Here is a 21188-nt window from a genome sequence, read left to right on the forward strand (position 1 = left end):
AGACAGACATTTAAATGACAACGTGTGCTTTTTATAGCTAATTTCTTACATGTAGGTGTTGTACAAATGTATAATTATAATAAAAATAAATGTCCAATCTGACAATTACAGCTATAACTTGATCCCCATGAAACATGAAAATGTCTTATGCATATTTCCTTTTATGTTTGTAATTTTGTAAAGATTTAAAGTATTATGGAGACTTCAAATAAGCCCAGTTATCTTTTTGCCTCTTCCTGCATTGTGATATCCATTTATCACTGTTGTGTTTATTTTTAATTTTAATGTTTGAATTGTGCAAAATTAAAAAAAATTCAAATACAAAAAAATACCTCCATATCTACACTACCTCTCAATTTCAAATGTACTAGTCGAAAAGTTTAGTTTTGGGCATGCTTATTTTTAATCACCCCAGCAAGTCGTATGTTCTTGTTCCAACTATTTATTAAATTTATCGGCAGGTGCAAACTTATCTATCCACCCACGTCTTGTATTCAGGCTATGATTGACGCGGAGCACAGTTTCGGCTTGCACTGGGCCTCTCCGACCTGGCAGGATATATTTGACCATTACAGTAAGACAGCTGCAGCTTTACGTGAAATAATGCACACACAAAAAACCCAATATAAAGCCGTTGGAGCAACTGTAAATTAATGTTAAACGTACTAATCTATAAGGGATCTATAGGCAGCGATATATGATAGGAACCCGCCCCCTCCTCGCTTTCTATTGGCTCCCGGGCAACCTTCAGAGCGTGTGCTCAGTGGCGAGATTAGGCGTCCTCGCTCTGGCCACGCCCCCATTGCTGCTGTCGCCTCGGAAACGGGGCGTGGACTCGTGGCGCTCGCGAAGCAGGTGAACGACGTGATTGGCTGAAGCGTCGGACGATGCCGGCTCGTGCCATCGTTCCATCTGCCCTGGTTGAGCTGCGGAGGAGCCTCTCTCCGTGTGTCCGTCTGCGCTTCACCCCGGGAGGCTGCTACCGCTGTCTCTCCTTCACCACTCACCGCTCACGGTAAGTTAAGGCGTAACTCTTCATTTAAACGTAATATTTATATGTATATGGAAGTATATATTTGTCTGTTGAGACTTGGCCTTGCCAAGCCGGTAGGCTGTACGTCATAAACGTGACCGTGTAGCCGCAACAAAGCCGCTCCTCCCGGGCAGGTGGACGGGCTGACCGGCTCTCTTTACCGGAGACACACTCCAATAATAAAGTTTTATTTTTTTTTAACTGCCATTGTAAATTAATTGTTGCATTTCTTGATGTTACAATCACCACTGAAAAAAAGAAATAGGTCATGTCGTAATTAAAAGCATATGTAGTATAGACGTATTTATGGGTAAAGCATATTAAACCTGATATTATGAGCTTTATCTTTATTAATAACAACAACAACAAAGTTAATTATTAATTACAATGTTATTTCTGTGGCTTAAGAAAGTTCAATCAATATCTGTAAACATGAGCTGTACGTCACAAACTGACGTCATCAAATATAAATAATAATAATACTTTATTTTATAAAGCACTTGTCTAAATACTCAAAGAGGCTGGAGACAAACAGAAGAAAAAAAAGACTAAGTAACAAAACAAATAAACAACATTTTTGATACATGAAAATGCTTTTTTTTTTAACATAAATTAATAAATATATTGTATAGAAAATGTTTTTCTCTCTTTTAGTGCCCAAATGAGCTTTATTTTGTTGAATTTGGGGGATTGAAAAGTCCCATTTTGACATTCATAAAATGTAGACTATCAACTCTGATTCATCCACTGAGCTAATAATGTATATATTTTATATATTTATTTTTTTTTAATTTGGTTGGCATTGCCCAGGTTTGAAATTAAGTGACGTCTCAGAAGAACGGGGATTGTCTGTCATTCAGTTTCTGACAAATCACCAAAAATTAAAAAACCCTCTGATGTCGTTTGTACGGTGGAAATTAAAAAGTTGTGAAGTCTCACTCCATTGAAACACACACCTGTGAAGAAGGTGACGCCCTGAAGGTGACCGGCTGGTGACCTTTGCTCTGCTGGTGTTGTTCGTGCAGCTTCCCGGCCGCACCATGCTGACCGGTCTGTTCCGCGCGCACGGCCTCCTGGTGGCCTCCCACCCCTGGGAGGTGATCGTGGGCACCGTCACCCTCACCATCTGCATGATGTCCATGAACATGTTCACCGGCAACGACCAGATCTGCGGCTGGAACTTCGACTGCCCCAAGACGGAGGAGGTGAGCGGACGGACGTCTGCGTCCGCATTTCTACTAAATAAATACCTGTGACCTTTGCCACTGATCATATTTTCCTCTCTTCTTTTTTTTGTTTTCACCAGCAAATCCTGAGCAGCGACATCATCATCCTGACCATTACACGCTGCATCGCCATCGTCTACATTTACTTCCAGTTCCAGAACTTGAGACAGCTGGGGTCCAAATACATTTTAGGTAAAATATTGATGACACAGTGTGTTTCTTTTAAGACGTTAGCGTCGATGTCGCTAACGTAGCCCTGACTTCCTCTCTGGCAGGCATCGCTGGCCTCTTCACCATCTTCTCCAGCTTCGTGTTCAGCACGGTGGTCATTCACTTCCTCGATAAAGAGCTCACGGGCCTCAAGTAAGGCCGCAGTTCCTGTCCTTTTTTTTGTCACTTTGTTGAGAAACAGCTGGCGCTCATTGCTCTGCTCTGCCCCCCCCCCCCCCGCCCCCCGCCCTCCATCCTGCAGCGAGGCTTTGCCCTTCTTCCTGCTTCTCATCGACCTCTCCAAAGCGTGCGCCCTCGCCAAGTACGCCTTGAGCTCCAGCTCTCAGGTACGAAGAAGAGGGAAAATATCCACCATGTTGCATACGTTTCTGGCGTCCGAGCAGTCGTCCTGACTGAGCGCTTGTAACCCTTTTCAGGATGAAGTGAGGGACAACATCGCCCGCGGCATGGCGGTGCTGGGACCGACCTTCACCCTGGACGCCCTGGTGGAGTGCTTGGTGATCGGAGTGGGAACCATGTCAGGTACTTCACTCGCTGCCATTACGCCACGACATCGCCGCGGGGTGTGTCGACCACACGGAACAATGACAGTTCCACCGCTCATGTGTGTGTCTGTCTTGTGTCTTTTCAGGCGTGCGGCATTTGGAAATCATGTGCTGCTTCGGCTGCATGTCGGTCTTGGCCAACTACTTTGTGTTCATGACTTTCTTCCCAGCGTGCGTCTCCCTGGTGCTGGAGGTAAGGGTCCAGTGTGTGTGTGTGTGTGTGTGTGTGTGTATGTATTTGTGTGTATGTATGTATTTGTATGTATGTATGTATATATCTGTGTGTGTGTATATGTATGTATGTGTGTGTATATGTATGTGTGTGCATATGTGTTTGTATGTATGTGTGTATATGTGTGTATATTTGTGTGTATGTATATGTGTGTGTGTGTATGTATGTATGTATGTACAGTGTGTGTGTGTAAGTGTGTAAGTGTGTTTATGTACATATGTATGTATGTATGTATGTATGTATGTATGTATGTATGTATGTATGTATGTACAGTATGTATGTATGTATGTATGTATGTATGTATGTATGTATGTATGTATGTATGTATGTATGTACATATGTATGTATGTGTGTATGTGTGTTAATGTCCGTTGTTCTTGCTCGTGCAGTTGTCCCGTGAGAGTCAGGAGGGCCATCCCATCTGGCAGCTGAGCCACTTCTCCAGAGTCATGGAGGAGGAGGAAGACAACAAACCCAACCCGGTGACCCAGAGAGTCAAGATGATCATGGTAATGTGTCCCTTCCTTTTATTGTAAAAAAAGTTTGCATTTCAACCTGACCGTGACCTCTGACCTCTGCTCTCTGCCTGCAGTCTCTGGGCCTGGTGATGGTTCACGCCCACAGCCGCTGGATCGCCGAGCCCTTGTCCTCCACTCTGGGCGTCCCGCAGGTCGGCATGGAGCTCGACCACCTCTCGCCCCGCAGGATCGAGCCGGAGAGACCGCTGTGGCACTTCTACCTCACCAGGTGAGGGCTGGCGATAAGTGACGCTTATGCGGAAGTGCCTAAGACTTGCATTCTCTCTCCTGACCACCAGGGGGGTGATAGAAGTCTGCATAAATGACTCCCCCCTCCTCTCTTGCAGGATGCTAACCATGGACATAGAGCAGGTGATCTGTCTGGCTTTGGCCCTGCTGCTGGCCATCAAGTACATTTTCTTCGAGCAGACCGAGATGGAGTCCACGCTGTCGCTGAAGAACCCCATCACCATGTCCGCCCCGGCCCCGACCCCGCGCCGGCCCACCGAGACCTGCTGCCGGACGGAGCCGTGCCCTCCCCCCCGCCCACTGGCCCCCGCCGCACCCGCCCAGACGCCTCCCATCATCAAGGCCGAGAGAGGTGCGTTCGACAACTTGGCGGACTTGGGAAGATGGACTCCGTTGTAGCTCCGTGGTCTCCAACTCAGCTCTTTTTTGATTCCCTCAGACGAGGTCATCCGGCCCCTGTCCGCCCCGGCCGCCGCCGATCCCCGGCCTAAGAGCTTCTTCGTGGAAGAGGAGGGGCTCGAGTCAGAGACGGATCAGCCGATTCTCCCCCCACCGAAGCCCAGAGACCTGGTCGAGTGCGTGGCCGTCCTCAACAACCCCGAGGTGAGACACCGCATCCCCCCCGGTAACCTGAACGCCTCCTGAGCTCACTAACCTTAGCTAGCTAAACCATAGCTTGTTTTATGACAATAGCTTGTTTTATGACCATAGCTTGTTTTATGACAATAAAGCCCTAAACTGCTGTATTTGGAAGCATTGAACACCATAAGTAATATACAAGTGAAATATATGGTTTGGTACATGAGAAAATTCAAATGGCCCTAAAAGCCCGAATGGGCCCAATAGCCTCAATTGCCCCAATGGCTCCATTGGGGCCATTAGAGCTATTGGGCTCCAATGGCCTCAATAGCCTCAATGGGTCCAATAGCCCCAATGGCCCCAATAACCCCATTGGAGCTATTGGACTCCAATGGCCCCAATAGCCCCAATGGGTCCAATAGCCCCAATGGCCCCAATAGCCCCAATGACTCTATTGGGGCCATTGGAGATATTGGGCTCCAATGACCCCAATAGCCCCAATGGGTCCAATAGCCCCAATGGCCCCACTAGTCCCATTGGAGCTATTGGGCTCCAAAGGCCCCAACACCCCCATTGGAGTTATTGGGCTCCAATGAGTCCTCGCCTGAATGTTCTCTGTTCTAAACCCCCTCTAACTTTATTCTGCGTCACTTTATCAAAGTTTTAGTTTGCAATTTTTTTGAGTTGAGGGCCTAAAAATAGGTAATCGGTTGGTGTTCTATTGGCGGAGGTGTCTCGTTTGGAGGCGGTTGTGTGATTCACCTGCGTCGTAATGAGCTTAGTCGCTCCGCTCTCTCTCTCCAAGGCTGAACCAATTAGAGCGTGACGGCAGCAGGAAAGACTCGTACGCGAGGCTCCCCGGGGCCTCGCGTACCAGACGTATACATCGGCCCGCCGCTGCACAATGTGCTGGAAATCCCCTCAAAGGGATTACGGAGACGGCTCGTGGAAATGAATCGTCCCACACGCAGCAGCTGTAATGAACTCATAACTCCACCGCAGCAGACGTAGAGAACAGAGGCTGTTAGTCTATCGATCGACACTGTGTGTCAGCACCCGGGACAACTACACAATGACCACACACACACTCACATACAAACATTGACACACTCAATCACACACATCCAGACGGACAGAGACACCCACACACGCATACACACACACTCAATTACATACGCACACACGCAATCTCACACACACACACACACATACACACACTCACACATACACACACTCACACACATACACACACACTCACACACTCTCTCTCTCACACACACACACACACACTATCACACACACACTCGCACATACAAACATAGACACACTCAATTACACACATACACATAGACAAACACACTCACACACGCATACACAAACATACACACACACTCAATTACATACGCACACACGCAATCACACACCTAAACACACACACACACACACACTCACGCACACATACACACATTCACACACAATCACATACACGCACATATGCACTCACACATGCACACAAACATAAACACACTCAATCACACACTCGCACACATGCACACACACTCAAACTCATTTACAAACTCACAAACACACTCATTCACACACACACTCTCACACTCTACACAACACGCTATCGGTCTGAGAATATTTCATCATAATTCATGTTGAAGCAAAATTAATAATGTGAGATTAATGTTTTATTTAATGAAGTACCGAGAGGGATTTAAATCAGTTCCTTCACATTTGATTGGCTTTGGCTCCACAGACGCACTAAAAGTTGGAGCTTGATTGATGGATGACATTATTGGTCGGTAGGACCTTAAGTAACGTGATATATTTTGTGTTTTATGGGATGGAAACGGTTGGATTTGGATGTAATTTGGATGTAAAAGTCACACTGACAGTCAGTCCCTGCTTGCCTTGCGTCCTGCAGCTGGGGGCCGGTTTCCTGAGCGACGCCGAGGTGATGCAGCTGGTCACCTCCAAACACATCCCGTCATACAAGCTGGAGGCCATGATGGAGCGACCGGAGAGGGGCGTGGCCATACGCAGGCAGATCATATCCGCCAAGCTGCCGTCTCCTTCTGCGCTGTCCAGCCTGCCGTACACCGACTACGACTACTCCCAGGTGAGGACACACACACACACACACACACACATACGATCACACATTTAGACACTCACTCACACACACTCACATACACACACAATCACACAAACACGCACACACACACTATCACACACACATAAACATACAAACACCCACTTAGACACTCACTCACACACACTCACAAACACACTTAGACATTCACTCACACACACTCACATACACACACAATCACACAAACACACCCACACACCCACATACACACAATCACACACACACACATACACGTACAATCACACGCTTAGACACTCACTCACACACTTAGACATTCACTCACACACACTCACATACACACACAATCACACACTCATACTCACACACACTTAGACACACAAACACACACACACATACACACACACATACACACACAGACACACACATACACTCACTCACACACACACACATACACACACAGACACACACATACACTCACTCACACACACACACACATACACACACAGACACACACACACACATACACTCACCCACACACACACACTCACACACACACACACACACACATACACACACACTCACTCACACACACATGCTCTGCGTGGGCCTCTACTTCCTGTCCTGACCACGTCTCCGTGTTTCCAGGTCATGGGAACCTGCTGTGAGAACGTGATTGGCTACATCCCCGTGCCGGTGGGCGTCGCCGGACCACTGCATCTGGATGGGAAGCAGTTCCAGGTTCCCATGGCAACCACGGAGGGCTGCTTGGTGGCGAGCACCAACCGGGGATGTCGAGCAATCGCTGTGAGTGTGACGAAGCATAGACTTCTATACAACCGGAGGAGTCGCCCCCTGGTGGTCAGGAGAGAGAACGCAGTTTTAACACATGAAGCATAGACTTCTATACAACCAGAGGAGTCGCCCCCTGGTGGTCAGGAGAGAGAATGCAGCTTTAACACATGAAGCATAGACTTCTATACAACCAGAGGAGTCGCCCCCTTGTGGTCAGGAGAGAGAATGCAGCTCTAACACATGAAGCATAGACTTCTATACAACCAGAGGAGTCGCCCCCTGGTGGTCAGGAGAGAGAATGCAGCTTTAACACATGAAGCATAGACTTCTATACAACCAGAGGAGTCGCCCCCTGGTGGTCAGGAGAGAGAAGTTTATCTTATTCCAGAGTGTATTCTTGTGACAACGTGCTAACGTGCGCTGTGTCTGACTCGCCGTCAGCTGGGAGGCGGAGCCAACTGTCGCATCCTGGCCGACAGCATGACCCGAGGACCCGTCGTGAAGCTGCCATCGGCCTGCCAGGCCGCGGAGGTCAAGGCCTGGCTGGAGAGCACCGACGGGTTTCAGGCCGTCAAAGAGGCCTTCGACAGCACCAGCAGGTAAAGCACCCGGCACGGACCGAGCTGCGTCTGTCGTCTACACGCGTGGTTCTGGTGTGAAAAAGAGCCGTGTGGTTTGTGTTTTGGCAGGTTTGCGCGGCTCCAGAAGCTGCTGGTGGGTCTGGCTGGGAGAAACCTGTACATCCGCTTCCATTCCAAGACGGGCGACGCCATGGGGATGAACATGATCTCTAAGGTAACGGTTTAGGACGGGGTTGTGCAGAAAACGGCCGTGCAGTGTATTTAACTCAAATACGTTCATATGATATCTGTTTATAAGGTTAAAGCGTCGTTCTTTCTGCCTGCAGGGTACGGAGCAGGCCCTGAGCCGGCTGCAGCAGCAGTTCCCAGAGCTGCAGGTGGTGGCGGTCAGCGGGAACTTCTGCACCGACAAGAAACCGGCCGCCATTAACTGGATCGAAGGTCGGGGAAAGTCCGCCGTGTGCGAGGCCACCATCCCCGCCAAAGTGGTCCGAGAGGTAGGAGGAGCCCGTTAGCGTAACATGTTTTCAACGTTTTGGGGTTGTGTATTGGCGTTAAAGTTCACGTCGATGTCACGTTAGCTAATGTTTTTGGGGTTGTGTATTGGCGTTAAAGTTCACGTCAATGTCACGTTAGCTAATGTTTTTGGGTTGTGTATTGGCGTTAAAATTTACGTCGATGTCACGTTAGCTAATGTTTTTGGGGTTGCGTATTGGCGTTGAAGTTCACGTCGATGTCACGTTAGCTAACGATTTTGGGTCGTGTATTGGCATTAAAGTTCCGCTATGTTTCCGTTACGGTTCAGACTTACTTGGGAAAACAACGTAACGTGATAAAACTTGTCGTCTTTTTCATTCCTTATGAGTTTGCAGGTACTTCCTGGTCAATTCCAGGAAGTTCTGGCTGGCCAACAATGTGTAAACGAGTAGTCTAGAGAGAGAAAGTGCGCTTAGAGGGAACATGTGCTCTTTATCTCTGGCGTTACAGGAGGCTTCCTTGGCATCCGGTTCAGCTGGTTATTCTGGATCTACGTCACGTTAAAAGCATGTTCGTCTTCACCGTCTGAAAGTCTTTACATCTTCTGTCGCAAGCTAAAAACACAATATTTTTCGCCGCAGGTTTTGAAGACGTCGACGGCCGCCCTGGTGGAGGTGAACATCAGTAAGAACCTGGTGGGCTCGGCCATGGCGGGCAGCATCGGAGGCTTCAACGCACACTCGGCCAACCTGGTGGCCGCCATCTACATCGCCTGCGGACAGGTACGGTGCTGCTAATGGCACGCAGAGTTAGCTTCCCATGTCTTCTTGTGTTCCCTGCGTTAACGTCTTTGCGTGTGTGTGTGTGTGTGTGTGTGTGTCCTCCAGGACCCGGCCCAGTCAGTGGGCAGCAGTAACTGCATCACCCTGATGGAGGCATCGGGGCCTACGGGCGAGGATCTGTACATCACCTGCACCATGCCCTCCATCGAGCTGGGCACCGTGGGGGGGGGGACGAGTCTGGGCCCGCAGCAAGCATGCCTCCAGGTACACACACAATTACACACACACACACACAAACAGAACACACGCCATAATAAACTCAATAACACTCATAATTGCTGTTAGAATGAACGCTCATGGCTCATTAATCTCAATGTATTGGGCTAACTGTGTGTGTGTGTGTGTGTGTGTGTGTGTGTGTGCAGATGCTAGGCGTGCAGGGAGCCTGTCAGGACTGTCCCGGGGAGAACGCCCGGCAGCTGGCCCGGGTGGTGTGTGCCACCGTGCTGGCCGGAGAGCTCTCCCTGATGGCGGCTCTGGCTGCCGGCCACCTGGTCAAGAGTCACATGACACACAACAGGTGAGGAACCTCCATTTATAGCCTTATTGACACAACCATCAGGCCTAATGTGTTTTTGCATTATACATTGAATATAATGAGTGCTGTTTATTTATTTTAGATTAGATTGCTTTAATTTGTTAAAAAAGATGAGATCTTGGCAACTGTCAACAAATCCCAACATTGCCTCCAAAATCCTTGGAAGCTACAGCGAAAATATTATTTTACTTTAATAAGATAAATAACATATTACAGGGTTCTTACGGGCATGGAAAACATGAACAATCATGGAATTTTTAAATGGCTATTTCCAGGCCTGGAAAAGTCCTTTAGGAAAAAATCCCAAAAGTCACAAAAATGTGGTTAAAAGTTATGGAAAGTTGGTTAAAAGTCATAAAAAATAGGGTTAAAAGTCATAAAAATGTAGTTAAAAGTCATGAAAATATGTTTTAAAGTCATGAAAATTTCGTTAAAAGTCATAGAAATGTGGTTTAAAGTCAAGGAAATGTGGATGAAAGTCATATAAATTGGTTTGAAAGTTACGTAAATCTCATTGGTCAGCATGTGTACGAACCCTGCATGTAACCAGAGTGAAGGGGAACTGTTCTCACTGGTCTCACTGATCCGTCTGCAGATCCAAGGTGAACCTCCAGGAGACTCCAGGAACCTGCACCAGCAAGGCCTCCTGAGGCTAATGCTAATGCTAAAGGGACTAATCATTCATCGACACCTCCGGCGTCTTCCACGTGCTTTCAAAGAGACACTGGAATGTTTTTCTGACAGAATTTATTAATTTTCTATTTCATGGAGCAGTTAATTATTTTCTGTCTTCTTTTATTTCCACATGTAAGAATGCTGTCGGGTTTTTTAGGAGGGGGGAGGGGGAATGGACACTTTGGGTTCAAATGAAATATTTCCGCTGTCCTGTTGCCAACAATCCAATGCTGCCCATCACGGACTCTTCCATCATTGTGTGTGTGTGTTAGCTAACGGGGGCGTGTAGCGTTAGCCGGTCGCGAGCCCGAAGTTTTCATCCCACGAGCAAGACGGGGCAGATTTGACGGAATGAACTCATGAATGATTGATTGTCTGGATCCAAGAGGCACTTTAGCGAGCCTCTCCCCCCAAAAAGTGCTGAGTTTATCCCCCGCACCGGGGGGAGGAGGCTAAAAACCTGGAGGGAGGATGAATAAATAATGCTTCAGGTGCCTGTACTGCTAAGCTAAGGGGAGCATGCGACACAAAATCTTTAGCCAGTTCATGTTGGGATTAAACTGCACGATCATCATGAAGAAACAAAAGCCAGAGGCTCAACCGCTTTTACAGACTGAACTCCCCCAAAAATGACTTTGAAGAATGTTTAAGATGCTACAATCCATCACGCTGTCAAAAACAGTCCGCATTCGTTTGTCGAGGAAATACAGTCTTTTGGGGTCACCCACAAAGTTAGCATGACATGCTATCTTCGTCTTAGCATGAAACGCTGTTATGAAACGTTAACATGAAGCGTTATGCTATCTTCCTCTTGGAATGAGCTGCTAGCATGAAACGTTAACATGAAGCGCTATGCTATCTTCCTCTTGGCATGAACTGCTAGCATGAAACGTTAACATGAAGCGCTATGCTATCTTCCTCTTAGCATGAAATGCTAACATGAAGCGCTATCTTCCTGTGGAATTATCCTAACTATTGAAACCGCTCTGTGAAAGTTTGACGGCACATTTAGCGAACATAGCTAGCATGCTAGCTGTGTAAGGTAAAGAGAGAGCATGGCGGTCTGTACGTCTTTTAAAAACAATAACAAATATATTCAAAGCAGCAAAACAATCAAACAGAAATTAGCTTTGAGCACTAGGGGGCGACCTCCTACCGACACGAAAAGGCGAACCGTGGAAAACGAGGAGTTGGCGCGTTAAAAAAAAAAAATGCATTGTGGGTAAAGTGAAGTCAGTGATGGAGAGTCTCTCTTTTGTACCAGCGGATGGCAAATATTTTGGATATATATTTTGTAATAAACACAAACGGACTTTGCAAATGACAGGTTGTGCTGTGTTTTTATTTTATTTTTTAAATTCACGTCCCGTATGACAAACAACGTAACAGCGACCGCACCACGCGGCGGCCATGACACCGAAGTGCACGAGTACACAATGTTGCATTCAAATAAACAATAAAAAACAAATGAATCAAACTGCAACTATTTTTCTTCTTCAGGGATGCATTTATAATAAATAAACACAATGCACACATGACGTACGTACACAGAGACAGACACACAGGGAACACACACACTATATAGTATAAAAACTTCCATTAAATGTCAGTTTTTAATATTTAAACTGTTTATAAATGACAACCTAGCTAATTTACTCCACATTTAATGCTTAAGAAGTCAGTTTCTCTCACACAACATGCGCCTGCTCACAGTAAACGGATCACATCCGTCTTCTGGATCAATGGCAGCCAGACTTAGCTCTGGTGTGTGAATCCTCTTGTGACTGTAATCTCTGACTGACAGTCAGTGAGTGAGAGTTCTCACTTCTAATGCGATCACGCGGCGTTATCTGCCATCCCACGCCGCCCGGTGCGTCCCCTCGGCAGAGGCCCGGGGGCCAGAGCTCCACCGCTGACCTCCAGTGCTCGGCCTCTCACCAGAGACGCTGCCGGCCAATCGGACGAGGGCACGACGCCTCTGAGAGGCCGCTGATTGGCTGAGCCGGCTGCTGAGGCACGATGGGAGGAGTCTGGCCTGGTGGCAGGTATCCTCCTCCATGACGCTGTCTGTGTGTGTCTGTGTGTGTGTGCGTGTGTCTGTGTGTATGTGTGTGTGTCTGTCTGTCTCTCTGTCTGTGTATGTCTGTATGTGTCTGCGTATGTGTGTGTGTGTGTGTCTGTCTCTATGTGCGTACGTGTGTGTGTCGGTGTACGTGTGTGTGTGTACGCATGTCCTGAGGCACCACGTTCACCGTAAACTGAAGCGATAAATAATAATTGATGTATTATTACATACAATATTAATACATTAGATACAAAAAGTAATACAAAATACGTATTTATTATTTCATTGACGTGAAACGGGAGGAAGTCGTGTTTGTGGTGGTTTCAGGTGCTTTGTGACGCACTCGCCTCTCTTTGCAGTTACTTTCGGTCTCTTTTGTTTGTTTTTTATCTCTTTGTAATGTTTTTTTTTTGTCTTTTTGTTCTCATTTTGTGATACTGTTTAGTGTCTTTGTGTCCCTGAGCAGTCATCTGGTGTCTTTCTTTTGCCATTTGGTCATTTGTGTCTTTTTGTAAAAAAAAAAGAAAAAAAAAAGATGTTGTTTCCGTGTAAACTGTAATGGTAAACTATATCCTGACATAAATTCAAGGTCGGAGAGGCCCAGTGGAGGCTGAAACTATGCTCTGCGTCAATTATCCTGAACTATTGCTGTTATTCTCTTTAAAGCCTGGAGACAGGACGTGGGTGGATAGAAGAAGAAGAAGAAGAAGAAGAAGAAGAAGAAGAAGAAGAAGAAGAAGAAGAAGAAGAAGAAGAAGAAGAAGAAGAAGAAGAAGAAGAAGAAGAAGAAGAAGAAGAAGAAGAAGAAGAAGAAGAAGAAGAAGAAGAAGAAGAAGAAGAAGAAGAAGAAGAAGAAGAAGAAGAAGAAGAAGAAGAAGAAGAAGAAGAAGAAGAAGAAGAAGAAGAAGAAGAAGAAGAAGAAGAAGAAGAAGGCGGCTTTACCCTCTCATCCACCAGGTGGCAGTGTGGCAGTTGGTCGGTCGGTCGCGGTTTACCAAAACACACGAAGAAGAAGAAGCGGAAGCCCACTAGGACGCAGGAGAGCAGCGCGAGCTCCGCGCGCTGTCACCATGTTTTCTTTCTCTCGGACGCGTTCTATTCACGCGCACGTGACATGTCACCTCGCGAACGCGCGCGCGGTCAGCACGCTGACCCCGCACAGCGGCAAGAAGCTGGTCCACCAGGTAACGCTAGCTTAACGGCTGCTGACGGCTAGCAGACGTTAGCCCGCCGCGTCACATGACGTCACGGAGCGCACGTTGGTGGTTGCGTCATATGTATATGTCATTGTGTGTGTGTGTGTGTGTGTGTGTGTGTGTGTGTGTGTGTGTGAGAGAGAGAGAGAAAGAGAGAGAGTTTGTGTGTGTGTGAGTGAGTTTGTGAGTGTGTGTGTGTGTGTGTGTTGTATTGTCATACTAACAGTGTTGTATGTTGCAGCTCAGCAGCTCGTCTCTCCTGGTGACTCGTCCTCTCACCGCTCTGCGTCTCCACCTTCAACCTCCAAACAAAGTGAGTTCCTTCAGACCAGACTCCATTCAGAAGTTTCACAATTTAAGGATTTGTACTAAGGGAAAGTAATCTGCTTTACATCCATGATGGTGCCTCATGAGTCCTTGTTGTTGTTGTTGTTTCCTGTCGGACGTCAGAGGCTGGAGAGCAGAGTGGGCGCAGTCAGCTGCAGGAAGAGCATCCACCTGACGCCGCTGCGGCTGGAGAAACCCCACCCTCTGCCCACCAGGTGACACACACCTTCACGATCCCGGCATCGCCAGTCAGAATGTTGAATGTTTTTAAACTTGTGCGTCTTTTGTGTGTTTCCTCCTGGTACAAGCGAGCTGTCTGAAGGCGCGTACGACAAGCTGGCGGAGGAGACGCTGGACGCCCTCACCGAGTACTTTGAGGACCTGACGGATGAAACCTTCACCGGGTCAGAATACGACGTTGTGTACTCCGTAAGTCCGTCTACTTCCTGTTTGCGTCGCATTCTCTCTCCTGGCCACCAGGGGGCGACTCCTCTGGTTGTATAGAAGTCTGTACTTCATGTGTTAAAGCTGTATTCTCTCTCCTGACCACCAGGGGGCGACTCCTCTGGTTGTATAGAAGTCTATGCTTCATGTGTTGAAGCTGCATTCTCTCTCCTGACCACCGGGGGGCGACTCCTCTGGGTGTATAGAAGTCTATGTCGAGCATTTTGAGACTTTTTTTGTTGGTGAAAACTGCTACATGAATACATTTTACTTACTTACATTAAACATATATATATATATATATATATATATATATATATATATATATATATATATATATATATATATATCTGTCAAAAGACTTACTCTGGGACGTTTACTCTGTGGATTCACGTGACCGTCACCATCCTGTCTCTTTATTTATTTTTTCAGCTGTTTTCTTCACCGTCAGTGGTCCACAAGAGGTTGATTAATTGTGTGTGTGTTGTGTGTGGTTTGTGTGGTGTGTGTGTCTCTAATCGTTTAGGTTGGGTAGCGTCTGTCTCTGCGGGCTCTGACTGATTGGCTAGTGTTCCAATCTTGGCAGCTGACCCCCTTTTTTCAACGAGCTGCAGTGACACATGGGGCCATAAACAACACACACACACACACACACACACACACACACACACACACACACACACACACACACACACACACACATACACACACACACACGCAGCAGAATCAAGAGAGCTGTAACTTTACTGGCTAATGAGAGGAGAGGTGCTTGAGTAAATCTCCATGGAATAATCAAGAAAAAGGTCGGCGCTTCACGTCCTCGTGGCTTTTTGTTTTCAATGTAGTCCATCTCTGTTAGAGGACGTCCATGAAGCATAGACTTCTATACAACCAGAGGAGTCGCCCCCTGGTGGTCAGGAGAGAGAATGCAGCTTCAACACATGAAGCATAGACTTCTATACAACCAGAGGAGTCGCCCCCTGGTGGTCAGGAGAGAAAGCAGCTTTAACACATGAAGCATAGACTTCTATACAACCAGAGGAGTCACCCCCTGGTGGTCAGGAGAGAGAATGCAGCTTTAACACATGAAGCATAGACTTCTATACAACCAGAGGAGTCGCCCCCTGGTGGTCAGGAGAGAAAGCAGCTTTAACACATGAAGCATAGACTTCTATACAACCAGAGGAGTCACCCCCTGGTGGTCAGGAGAGAGAATGCAGCTTTAACACATGAAGCATAGACTTCTATAAATAAAATATTTTAGTCACTATCTGCACATTATGATAAGGACGTTTTCAGTGAAAGAGCTCTAACATGTAACATGTAGTGTTGTCGTCTGTGTTTGTGTAACATGTAGTGTTGTCGTCTGTGTTTGTGTAACATGTAACATGTAGTGTGTGTGTGTGTGTCGCGTACAGAGCGGAGTGCTGACGGTGAAGCTGGGCGGAGACCACGGCACCTACGTCATCAACAAGCAGACGCCCAACCGACAGATCTGGCTTTCTTCTCCCACCAGGTGAGACACACACACACACACACACACTATCATATATTTCCGATCATTCCGATACATAAAATGTACCGCAAAAGTCGTGTTACTACACACGTCGTATTACTACAGTCGCCGCTACTACCTTCGGTGGGTGTTCTCGCTAGCTCCTTGCTGTAGCAAGCTAGCGTTGCTGCTGGCCTCCCGCTGTAGCAAGCTAGCATTGCTGCTAGCTTCCCGCTGTAGCCAGGCTGGCTAAAGCGGGTAGCTAGCGGGGACACCCACTGAAGGTAGTAGCGGCTTGTAACCAGACTTGAAAAACAAAGTAAAATCTGAATGAACAGCGTCTCTCTCGTCGCAGCGGACCGAAGCGCTACGACTGGACGGGGGCGCGCTGGGTCTACACCCACGACGGGGCGAGCCTCCACCAGCTGCTGTCCACAGAGCTCGCCCTCGTCTTCAACGCCCACATGGACCTCTCGGGGCTGCCCCACTCCTGAGCCTCAGACACACAGTGTACATGTGGATATGTATGTGTATATACATATATGTAATGTACCACAGCTATAAGTTATCGCTATGTTCTATATTAATAATATAATGTACATATGTATTTCATTAAATATTTGAAAGAACATGTTGTTTTCTTGACAAACTAAGACCCGATCCTCAAACTGCCGCTTGTTCCTGAACAGATGTCACGAGTTATTTTTGCTTTGAGTCCTTTCTGTCGGACGTCTTTGTCTCAGAGGCTTCGGTTAGCGTACCGGAAAACCTGTCCCATAATCAGCTTTGGAGAAGCTACAAGTACCAGAGACACTATTGTTGTAGGATCCAGTGTGTACTATACGTGAGGCAAGTTTTATTTGTATGAGAGCAAATTTAATTTTTTAGAGCAATTTTTTTTTTCAGACAATTTTTTTTTTTAAAGCAAATTTTAGTTTCGAGAGCTTTTTTTTTTTTTTTAGGAGCATTTTTTTAAGAGCATTTTTTTTTTCAGAGCAATTTTTTTAGAGCAAATTTTAGTTTGGAGAGAATTTTTTTTAGATTTTTTTTTTAGAGCGTTTATTTTTTTTTTTAAAGATTTTTTTTATAGAGCGTTTTGTTTTTAGAGTAATTTTTTTTTTTTTTTTTCTGAGAGCAAATTTTAGTTTTGAATATTTTTTTTGATTATTTTTTAAGAGCGTTTTTTTTTTTTTTTTTTTTTTTTTAAAGAGCAATTTTTTAAATTGAGAGCAAAGATTTGGACATAATGTACTTACCAACTAGAAATTTGCTCAGGTGAAAAAGACATAAATCTACCTTCATGTGCCTCTCGATCGGCCAATAGCGACGCTGAAGTGCAACGGCGCATTTCAACCAGGAGAGGGCGTCATTATGGGATTATTTCCTAGACCTTTTTCCCTCTTCCCTCATTAACCCACTGCGTGTTTTTTAAACATTGTTTCGTACCAGTCGGCCTTCTCCTCCTGCAGGGATCACCAACGCTGGATCCAGCCCGCGATGATGTCACGGCGACAGATGAACCGGGTCAAAGGAGCTTATGATGCAACCATGACACGACCCCACACAGCACCGGTCCCCCTCCTCCTCCTCCTCTTCCTCTTCATCATCATCCTCGCTGCAGAGTCCAAGATTAGGATCACGCCTCGGATAGCAGGCCTCACTCGTGATTTGTGTGTTTTGCCATCGGTCCACTCATGACAGCGACGTCCCCGTCGTCAATCTGGCAGCAGTAATGGAACCAAGCTGTCCAAACGGGTCTTTTCTTCTCATCCGGGTTATCTGGAGTTTCATCCTCTGCGTCTTCCACTGAATCCAAGTGGGGGGGAAACCACGCGAGTGTTCTCAAACCCTGCGCGGGTAAAAGGAGTGAACGCAGGATTCATCTCTTTATCATTTTAATGCCATTTAAAAAGCTTCCTTCTTCTGCAGGATTACGCAACAACAAGGAGCCGAAAACGGGAAGTAAATGAACAAATTATCCACAGATTCCTGATGAAAGTTATAGTGAAATCTGTGGGATTATCCACGACAACGACGACACAAACCCAAATTAATCCCTGCGAGACTTGCAGCCGCCGATAATTATCACAACACACGGTGAGCTCGAACACAAGGAGACGGTTTTCACACAATATTGACCGATTGTTGCATAAAACTGTGTGTGTGTGTGTGTGTGTGTGTGTGTGTGTGTGTGTGTGTGTGTGTGTGTGTGTGTGTGTGTGTGTGTGTGTGTGACAGCTCAGACTGATCTCATACCAGCAGGAGCTCCGGCTCTTTCTGTAAATGGCTTCCTGCCTCGAGCAAACTGTCCACTGTGACGTCCAGCTGCACCTTCTGGATAACGATGGTTGTATAGAAGTCTGTCCTTCATGTGTTGAAGCTGCATTCTCTCTCCTGACCACCAGGGGGCGACTCCTCTGGTTGTATAGAAGTCCCCCACTGACTGATATTTACACACCTGAACAACATCTCACATGTGTAGCTTGTTTTATAACACAACATTAGTCAAACAGCCCTCGTGGCTGCAGAGACACACACTTTTAGTTTGGGGAGGACATTTTAGAGGAAACGGCCCACAAATAGTGTGTTTTTCTAAAAGCTTTGTTGTAATTACTTCATGGCGGCGAGGCCTGAACACACGACTCTAAAGGTGAACACAACAACACAACAACACAACATCCTCAGCAACGGTCACGTCCGTGTTTCTTGGTCTGGGATGAATGTGTTTTTAAAGGTATTACACGTATTGTTACATGACACTGACGGAAAGTTTTCACCACACACACACACACACACACACACACACACACACACACACACACACACACACACACAAAGAAAGAAAGAAAATGAAATGAGGATGATGTGGTGGATTACCCCTCTAAGCGCTCAGCGGCTTAGTGCCACTATTATCCTCCCGCGGTGGGATTTTCTATGCGATGATGTAACCGTAGCGCTTCAACACAAATCAGAACACGGCTGCTTTGTCTTTTGGCTTAAACCTCCAGCCTCACCTCACCACCTCCACCAGCACCACCAGCACCAGACGCTCAACACCACCCGACCGGGGGGGCCGGTGTCTTCGCCGCCGTTCGACCTCCGCCGGGCGCCGATGAGCACCATGAAGTACAAGAAGTTCATCACCATCATGCAGGTGGCCCTCGGCGTGGCGCCGCTCAACAAGAGAGAGCTCATCCCGCCGCCGCGCAAACTCTGGAAACCCCCGCGGTGAGTTGTGTGTCTGTGTGTGTGTGTGTGTGTGTCTGTGGTCAAGAAAATCCATGTGAAATCAAAGAGAATCTATTTATGTGAACGGCGCCCGAGCGCCCGGCACCGGAGCGCCGACATGAATGTTTTAACGGCCACTCGGACCGTTCAACCACTTACGCGTTGGTGTGTTTTCCTGCTGAGGCGAGCCGCCGCCCTGCAACGCTGCGATGAGGAGGAAACCTCTCCGGGGTCGTGAGGATGTGAGGAAAGAGAGAAGAAGAAGTCCTCTCAAGAGGAGATGGTTTCCACAGATTTATTGCTGAAGATATTAAGTTTATTAAACGTGAGAACTCGTCCAGCGTCTCCTGGTTCTGTCACTTTAAGGTAAATGCAGTATTTTGTCCCCGTGGGGATCCCGTAGAAAGAAATATGAACGCTTCTGCTCACATGTGACCGGCAGAGAGTTCATGTTTTCTTTCTGGATTTAATTTATAAATGTATTTAGTATTTATGGATTTATGGATACATTGGTATAAGACAGCTATTTTTAAAACACAAAGATACACGTATGTATGGAAGCCCATTTCTGACACACACGAAAAAGTCATTATGAGATAAAAATGAATAATTATGAGATAAAAAGTCATAATTATAAAATTATTATTAATTATTATTATTAAATAATTATCTCATATTTCAGATTTTATTTTTTTTGTGACGGAAATGATCTTCCATACCTTCATCATACCCCCCCATCCTCCTCCTCCTCCTCGTCACGGATCGCTGAAAGGCATCGTGGGAAACGCAGCTGACGACACGAAACTCTGAAAATATCACAGCGTAGTTGAAGAAACTCAAATGTTTAAAAAGACCTCAGGATGTGTGTCTGTGTGTGTGTGTGTGTGTGTGTGTGTGTGTGTGTGTGTGTGTGTCTGTGTGTGTGTGTGTGTGTGTGTGTGTGTGTGTGTGTGTGTGTGTGTGTGTGTGTGTGTATCTGAATAATGAATGGATCCAAACTGCTGAATGTATAATCATGTGTGCATAGGAAGAGCACATATTAATGTGTTTGTGCAGACTTCCCTCTGAGGGCCGAGCCCCCCCCCCCCTCCCCCTCACCCTTCCATCCTCTATTTCTGGCCCCTGGTTCTCTCCTGTTCGGGTATCGGGCCACCGGGTCGGTTACCGGCGAGCCTCTCTGTCCTCGAGCTGCGTCTGCACTTCTGGCAGGACGACGACCCCGATCCCACCGGAGCAACTGAGCCTCTGGTCTCATGTCCAGGCTCTGTGGTGAGGGGGGGGGGGGGAGGGGGAGAGAGAGAGAGAGAGAGAGAGAGAGAGAGAGAGAGAGAGACAGAGAGAGACAGAGAGAGAGAGAGAGAGAGAGAGAGAGAGAGAGACAGAGAGAGACAGAGAGAGAGAGAGAGAGAGAGAGAGAGAGAGAGAGCATCTCTGCTGCTTTCTGCAGATGAAGGGCTTCTGCAGCCTCTTCGGTGCTCACTGGGACGGAGTGTGAGGAGGCAGAGACGAGAGTCAGCACCTCCAGGTCTCTGCTGGGGAGTCAAACCCTCCACCCCCTCCACCTCTCCCCATCCCCCCCTCCCTCCTCCCCACACCCCCCACCCCCTCCCAACCCCCTCCCCCCCCAAAGCCATCCAGACGAGTGAGCGAGCCTTAAACGTTGGATTGACATCGTTAGCGGCGTCAAAGTGTCGTGTTCGCTGTCAGAATCAATGTTCTAACAACAGAATCACCACCATGACAGGATGGATGGATGGATGGATAGATAGAGAGATAGATAAAGAGATAGAGAGAGA

At 47.0% G+C, this 21188-nt stretch overlaps 2 protein-coding genes across 2 annotated transcripts; both read left to right on the forward strand.

Annotated features, from left to right (window-relative positions):
- The first annotated feature begins 901 nt into the window (after positions 1-901).
- Positions 902-11944, forward strand: LOC137799444 (3-hydroxy-3-methylglutaryl-coenzyme A reductase-like). The gene is made up of 20 exons (XM_068596241.1): positions 902-1015; positions 2059-2238; positions 2340-2451; positions 2535-2622; positions 2732-2816; positions 2907-3012; positions 3122-3228; positions 3657-3776; positions 3860-4014; positions 4133-4386; positions 4474-4637; positions 6544-6738; positions 7378-7536; positions 7966-8123; positions 8214-8319; positions 8432-8602; positions 9224-9364; positions 9470-9628; positions 9790-9944; positions 10558-11944. Exons 2-20 carry the CDS (start codon positions 2074-2076, stop codon positions 10610-10612), a joined length of 2655 nt encoding a protein of 884 aa, XP_068452342.1. The 5' UTR covers positions 902-1015; positions 2059-2073; the 3' UTR covers positions 10613-11944.
- Positions 11945-13705: 1761 nt separating this feature from the next.
- On the forward strand, positions 13706-16793 carry fxn (frataxin). Its single transcript, XM_068596253.1, has 6 exons — positions 13706-13886; positions 14140-14211; positions 14349-14440; positions 14534-14654; positions 16088-16185; positions 16520-16793. The coding sequence occupies exons 1-6, from the start codon at positions 13773-13775 to the stop codon at positions 16656-16658; spliced, it is 636 nt and encodes a 211-aa protein (XP_068452354.1). The 5' UTR covers positions 13706-13772; the 3' UTR covers positions 16659-16793.
- The last annotated feature ends 4395 nt before the right edge of the window (positions 16794-21188 follow it).

This window comes from Clinocottus analis, unplaced genomic scaffold (genome assembly GCF_023055335.1).
Source record: "Clinocottus analis isolate CAN_PGR_092001 unplaced genomic scaffold, fCliAna1.0.p SCAF_35, whole genome shotgun sequence".
In the NCBI taxonomy this organism is placed as follows: Eukaryota; Metazoa; Chordata; class Actinopteri; order Perciformes; family Cottidae; genus Clinocottus; species Clinocottus analis.

Bases quoted from the DNA above. Each gene is read 5' to 3' on its own strand.
- fxn (XM_068596253.1), top strand. From the start codon at position 13,773: ATGTTTTCTTTCTCTCGGACGCGTTCTATTCACGCGCACGTGACATGT. The intron at 14,441-14,533 runs GTGACACACACC...TCCTGGTACAAG, and splicing joins CCCCACCCTCTGCCCACCAG to CGAGCTGTCTGAAGGCGCGT. The intron at 16,186-16,519 runs GTGAGACACACA...CTCTCGTCGCAG, and splicing joins TGGCTTTCTTCTCCCACCAG to CGGACCGAAGCGCTACGACT.
- LOC137799444 (XM_068596241.1), top strand. From the start codon at position 2,074: ATGCTGACCGGTCTGTTCCGCGCGCACGGCCTCCTGGTGGCCTCCCAC. The intron at 2,452-2,534 runs GTAAAATATTGA...CCTCTCTGGCAG, and splicing joins GGGGTCCAAATACATTTTAG to GCATCGCTGGCCTCTTCACC. The intron at 3,013-3,121 runs GTACTTCACTCG...GTGTCTTTTCAG, and splicing joins CGGAGTGGGAACCATGTCAG to GCGTGCGGCATTTGGAAATC.